The sequence below is a fragment of the Quercus lobata genome, chromosome 10 (assembly GCF_001633185.2).
Source record: "Quercus lobata isolate SW786 chromosome 10, ValleyOak3.0 Primary Assembly, whole genome shotgun sequence".
Taxonomy (NCBI): domain Eukaryota; kingdom Viridiplantae; phylum Streptophyta; class Magnoliopsida; order Fagales; family Fagaceae; genus Quercus; species Quercus lobata.
The window spans coordinates 21,468,133-21,475,308 of NC_044913.1; the positions used below are offsets into that span (position 1 = coordinate 21,468,133).

The 7,176-nt window shown below is 35.5% G+C and overlaps 1 protein-coding gene across 1 annotated transcript; it reads right to left on the bottom strand.

The window, feature by feature from the left end:
• Nucleotides 1-3,567: 3,567 nt before the first annotated feature.
• On the bottom strand, nt 3,568-3,939 carry LOC115964503. The gene has a single exon (XM_031083801.1). It carries the CDS (start codon nt 3,937-3,939, stop codon nt 3,568-3,570), a length of 372 nt encoding a protein of 123 aa, XP_030939661.1.
• Between the last annotated feature and the right edge of the window lie 3,237 nt (nt 3,940-7,176).

Genomic DNA, 7,176 nt, shown 5'->3' on the forward strand with positions numbered 1-7,176 from the left:
ACAATTATATGAGATTTTAAAATGAGATTTTAAAAAGCACACCGTTTAAAACAAATAATCCGAACGGACACTAAAAATATATCCCATTTTTATTATAGTAAAAAATAAGAGTATAACGCTATAAATAAGAGTTTGTGAGAAAATAATGCATTCCTAGCATTACTTAGTTGAATATATATAACACTATAAATAAGAGTCTGTGAGAAAATATCTATAAAAATAAATCAAATTCATTTATTTAGAATTTGTATATCATAATATCAATATATATATATATATATTTATATATATATCCTACAACATACGTAAGGGTGTTTAAAGTCATTGACCATACTGATAATTTACCGACTTGATCACTTCTGAGTTCTGACTTATCCATTGATGTTGAAAATAATTATCAATGGTTTTTTCTTTTTGTAAAATCGACTTTTGCAGTGTGATTGTTAATATATAGGAGATTTGACAAGCTAACAAAACTACACCAATCTATTCCTACAATCCACATTGATTGGCATTCCCCCACTTCACTTCAATATACCTAAACCTTACACAGATAGGAATCAGTATTTCTTCATATTTTTACAAACAATTTTATGAGATTTTAAAAAGCACACCGTTTAAGACAAATAATCCGAACGGACACTAAAAATATATCCCTTTTCTATTATAGTAAAAAAAATAAGAGTATAACGCTATAAATAAGAGTTTGTGAGAAAATAATGCATTCCTAGCATTACTTAGTTGAATATATATAACACTATAAATAAGAGTTTGTGAGAAAATATCTATAAAATAAATCAAATTCATTTATTTAGAATTTGTATATCATAATATCAATATATATATATATATAGATCCTACAACATACGTAAGGGTGTTTAAAGTCATTGACCATACTGATAATTTGCCGACTTGATCACTTCTGAGTTCTGACTTATCCATTGATGTTGAAAATAATTATCAATGGTTTTTTCTTTTTGTAAAATCGACTTCTGCAGTGTGATTGTTAATATATAGGACATTTGACAAGCTGACAAAACTACACCAATCTACTCTACAATCCACATTGATTGGCATTCCCCCACTTCACTTCAATATACCTAAACCCTACATAGATTGGCTCTTCCTTCTTTTTAACCTATCCATTCTTACCACTGCAAATGTTGAAGATCCAGGCAAGGCTTTGTGGTTGAAATTTTCAAGCATAAAGTGCTTGAAATCTAGGGAGGAAAGGATTCAAGTTGAGGTGTTAGCAGCATACTTATCCATTCCTACCACTACAAATGTTGAAGATCTTGCCAACAGCTTTGTGATTGAATTGACATATTTTCGTGTACAAAGTGTTTAGAAGTCTAAGAAGGAAATGTTTCGAGCTGAAGCGTTAACAGTATATTGTAACTATATATATATATATATATATATATATATATATATATATTTATATATATTGAAGATCCATATTGAAGGGGTCCTCTTGATGAGAATGCTAAGCCTTAGCCTAACAATGCTTGCTATGACAAAACCAATCACAACAAAGCTAATACAAATGAAGTTCATGTTAAATGAGTTATAACTTTTTTAAACTACAAATAGGTAAATTTTAAACTATTTATGTCACAAGCAGATAATTTGTAATTATCCTTTTAAAATATTTTTAAAAAATCATTTTTAAATATTTTATATATGCGATGAGATATGTAAGGAGACAATGCAATATAATAAAACTCATCATTTTCAACTCCATTAAATAACCTTAAACAGAGCTACACCAAGTATAGAGTTATACCATATATAATTTAAACATTTAATAATATATTATTAGACTAGTAATAATAAATTTATTTTATGAAAATAAATAAATAAATTTAGGATTGAAAACTCAAAAATTTGTGTATTTTTCTTTTTTGATTTAAGAGTTTTTGTTTATTTGTTGTTATTATTATTATTATTATTTTGAGAAAAAGGTAAGCTCTTATAAATTAAGAAAAATCAGTTTGGAATACACTCTCCAAATCAAATGGTAGTTCTTCTACCCAAACATCTAAACCTGCAGATGAAACTGCTCTCCTAGCGAGGGCGTGGGCTAACTTATTCCCACCCCAATACACATGAATAAACCTACAAAAATGAAATTGATAAGCTTGACGATGAGTTTCCTCTACCATATTCCCATACAACGTGTTGCAGTTGACCAAAGAGTTCAAAGCCGAAACCACCCTAAGACAATCAACTTCCATCATCACCTTAGAGAGACTCAGTTCTTGCGCAAAAATAAGTGCTCGACGAGCGGCCATGGCTTCTTCCATTTCCACAGAAAATGGAATAGAAATCCTTTGAGATAACGCCGCAATGATCTCACCTTCTGAATCTCTAATCGCCACTCCAATGCCTGCACTACCAATATTCTCAAACAAGGTAGCATCAAAATTCACCTTAAAGACACCTTCTGGAGGACGAGACCAACATACATGAGCACCAGGACCTCTCGGCAATGCATCAAGTTTGCACAGGTCAAGGAATTCCCAAACCAACAAGACAGCCCTCTCACCCACTTCCTGTAACGACCAAGTGGGTTGATTCTCCCTCAATCTGTTTCGCCTCTGCCACAAACACCAGGAAATAGTTGAGAACAGAGCAACCTGAAATTCCGAAGCATTATTCAAGACTTCTTGTAATAAATCAAAAAAACTCCTATACTGCTTCCTATAAAACCGGAAAAAGTTAATGTTGGATTTCCACATAGCCTGGGCATGCTCACACAACCACAAACAATGAATTAGAGATTCCAAATGCTCATCACATGTAGAACAGGAAGCTTCCATAGGTACATGACGATATCGAAGATTTTGCTTGGTAGGTAAAGAATCACGAGCAGCTCTCCAAATTAAATGCTAAATCAGATTCGGAGTTTTGATCTTCCATATCCCTTTCCAAACCTTGCTCTGCCCATCCACTGAAGATGACCCTGGATTAACACACCTTGCAATAGATTCCAACATACGGTAAGCGCTCTGCACACTATAATCCCCAGTAGGAGTGAGAGGCCAAATCAACAAATCAACTACAGACTCCTCACACATTGGAATTCTTCGGATCAAGTCAGCCTCCCAATGCAGAAAAAGCCGCTACACTAAACTCGGATCCCACACCCTTCTACCTGCCAGAAACAAATCCTTCACAAAAATAACATCAGTATCTGTTCTTGGAGAGACAACCTTGCTATTTGAAAGCTCCGGCTACCATTTATGCTCCCAAATTTTTGATAGATTCTCCATTCCCCACTCTCCACACTGCACCTTTACTGATGACATCCCTTGCCTGTAAAATACTCCTCCAAGCAAAAGAACAACTTGGATGAACCGGCGCTTCCAAAATGCTACTATTGGGGAAATATTTTGTCTAAAGACTTTATAAAGTAAAGAATCTTTATGATGTAATAACCGCCAAACCTGTTTTGCAAGAAGAGCATTATTAAAATTCTGAATATCTCTAAAACCTATTCCAGACTTAGATGAACAAAGAGCACTCCACTTTACCCAATGGATTTTTTTTTGTCTCCCCTTGCCCTCACCAAAACTTCCGGATCATTGCTTCAATATCTTTACATAGACCAACAGGCAATTTGAATACACTCATGGAATAAGTAGGTATAGATTCAACTATTGCTTTTATCATAACTTCCTTTCCAGCTTGAGACAGAAGTTTCTCCTTTCCAGCCTGAGACAGAGGTTTCTCTTTCCACCCTTGCATTTTTGCCCAAATCCGCTCCTTTATTTGCGCAAAGCATGCTTTTTTCCCTCTACCAACAAAAGATGGCAGCCCCAAATACTTCTCATAATGTTGAATGGCAGGGACACGTAAAGACAACTTTATTTCCTCCATAATCTGTGCATCAGTATTCTTACTAAAAAAGAGAGTAGTTTTACTCTTGTTTATCATTTGTCCTGAAATTTCTTCATAGAAACCCAATAATTCTTGGATTTTTTCACACTTAGTCAATGATGCTCTGCAAAACAAAAGACAATCATCTGCAAAAAAGAGATGGGTGAGTTTTGGACCATTCCTGCAAATAGAAAACCCATGAATTTCTCCCTTTGAGCTGCCTCTTTCAGGATTGCATTTAAGCCTTCAGCACAAAAAAGAAAGAAATAAGGCGAAAGAGGATCCCCTTGCTTGAAACCCCTTGAAGGCCTAAACAGACCCTTTGGCTTTCCGTTAACAAGAATAGAATAGGACACTGTCGTAATACACTCCATTAACAAAGCTAGCCAATCTTCATGGAAACCCAATTTCAGAAGGATCTGTTCCAAAAAAGCCCACTTCACCCTATCATACGCTTTGCTCATATCTAACTTAAGAGCCATGTAACCTTGCTTGCCTGTACAATTATTCTTCATATGATGCAAGGATTCAAAAGCAATTAAAATATTATCTGTGATAAGCCTATTTGCAACAAAAGCGTTCTGAGTTTCAAAGACAATAGAATCCAGTAAAGGTTTGAGACGATTAGCAATAACCTTACTGACAATCTTATAAATCACATTACTCAAGCTAATGGGCCTAAAATCAAATACCCTTTTTGTATTTTGGACTTTTGGAATTAAAGTGATAAAAGTATGGTTAATAGATTTCAAGATGGATCTAGAGTTTAAGCAAGAAAGAACAGCTTGAGAGACATCCATACCTATATCAGTCCAATAAGTTTGATAAAATAAGGGCGGCATCCCATCCAGTCTTGGGGCCTTTAACGGAGCCATATCCTTAATAGCACATTCCATCTCTTCCGCATTGAAGGGCCTAGCCAAGGTAGCCCTCATCTCCTCAGTCACCACTAGTTGAACCCTTTCCAAAATCTGCTCTAGGTTGCGAGGATTGGAAGTAGTAAACAAATTAGCATAGTACTCAATCAACAAACTTGAAACCACCTCCTCATTTTCCTGCCAAGTTCCATTCTCATCACACAACCCCTTTATAAAGTTCCTTCTCTTTCGTTGGGTTGAGACACCATGGAAAAATTTAGTATTCTGATCACCACTTTGCAACCATTGTACTCGAGACCTCTGATGCCACATTTTCTCCTCTTGTGCACATAATTCATTAAGTTCCTTCTTTAACCAATTCACCAAATCAACATCCCCAGATCCAATCGAATCTGCCTCAGCCCTCCAAAGCCACTCCTTTAAATTTTTTTATTTTTTTTAGCACCTTACCAAAGTGGTTACGGTTCCACGCGGTAAGCATCTTCTTACATTTTTTCAGCTTTTTTGATACCACATGCATGGGAGTACCCTCTTGATCAACAGCCCAAGCTCTTGAAATAATACCATTGCACTCCAAATTAGTTAATCACATAGCCTCGAAATAGAAATGCTTTTGTCTCCACCTTTGATGCTCCCCGTTCGGATTCAAAGATAATAGAATTGGGCCATGGTCTGAAGTAAAACTATTCAAGTGCCTAATCCTTCCTGTAGGGAACCGAGCAAGCCATTCATAGTTGGCAACCCCTCAATCCAACCTTTCCCATATCAACTCACCCCTACGTCACCCATGCGAAGTATAGTCCGGACCAAAATAGCCTAAGTCCACAAACCCACAATGATCAAGAACATCCCTAAAAGCCTACATGAGATTATGAGCTCATGGTGCACCACCCTGTTTATCTTCCACTTGTAATAACTCATTAAAATCCCCGAAACAACACCATGAAAGTTTTGGCTTTGACCCCAACATATGCAGCATATTCCATCCTTCATTTCAAATACTCGTCTCCAGCTCTCTATAAAAACCTGTTAATCTCCATGCATCCTTTGTACCCCCCTTAATAATAGCATCTATATGATAGGAAGAGAAGCTATCAACCTAGACATCGCTACTATTTTTCCACATCAAAGCCAACCCACCACCCCTGGCTTCATTAGTCACAATAAATAGACCATCAAAATTTAACTTCAATTTAATACGCTCTATTTGTTCCTTAGTGGACCATGTTTCAGACAAAAACGCAATCCTAGGATCTTTTGCTTGGATAATTTCCCCAAGCTCATCAACTACACAGCGGTTTCCAAGCCCCCGGCAATTCCAAGCTAACAGATTCATTGTTGTCGGCAGGGCTGGGACCCAGCCACCACCGTTAAATCATCAAATCCCACTCCTCTTTGCTTTTTGTTAAAATCTGTCTCCTTACCCTTCCCTTCTAAATCTCTTATCTAAACAAATGAATCAACGATATTCATGACCAAAAAAAAAAAAAAAAAAGAATAAAAAACATCTGGTCAAACTCCAATTATTACCCTTGCTAGCTTAAACACTAACATCACAATCAAGTAATTCCAAGGAGGACAAATAAAGAAGTGTATTGAAATAGAAAAGATGCTGAGTTAAAGAGAAAACAGCTGCCATATAGTAGTAGATCGATGAGGACAATGAATGATCACGTTTGCAATAGAACATGGCCTAGAGATAGTGACAAAATCATATGCCAAGAATTGAAATCCTTCTCATCACTACTCAATTATGACTCTAATGTTCATCAATAAAATAAAATAAAACAATGACTTCTACTTGATGGAAAATAGAGAGAGGAAAATAGGGTGAAAAATGTTGTTCTCCACTGTTTGGTTGAGGAAAGAAAATAAGAGAGACAGAAAACAGGGGAGAAAGTTTTCCCTCTCGGACCCACTTTTTTTATCCTCCCAAATTGGGAGGAAAATGGGGTGGGAAAAGTGTTGTGAAATGCATCTTACACAAATATCCTCTCATCTACCCTTGACTTTATTCATGACTTGATGACTTTTGCATTTTCTCATTCTTATCACTTTACCTTCTAACAGCACAGAAACGTCCGGGTTCTCCTCTCCTTTTTTTTTTTTGTTTTTTTTTTTTGGTGACCAAGTTTTTGCTGGTTACAAAATCTTTTGCCCAATTAAATTTATATGTACACTATTGTAATTTTTACATTATAATAATATAAATTCATATGTATGATGTGGTAAATTTATATTATTTAATAAGTACAAATAAATCTATTTCTTACCTATTATGTAAGAAATGTATAATAGTCAATTTATATAAATTACATTTTTCATCCTTCTCTTTTTCTCTCCAACCAAACAAAAGAGTTTTCTACCCTCCCACTTTTCCACCCCTCCAACCAAACAAACAAGAGGGAAAACCAAA

What these genes read in the sequence shown, in the direction of transcription:
- LOC115964503 (XM_031083801.1), bottom strand. Translation starts at nt 3,939, where the DNA reads ATGATAAACAAGAGTAAAACTACTCTCTTTTTTAGTAAGAATACTGAT.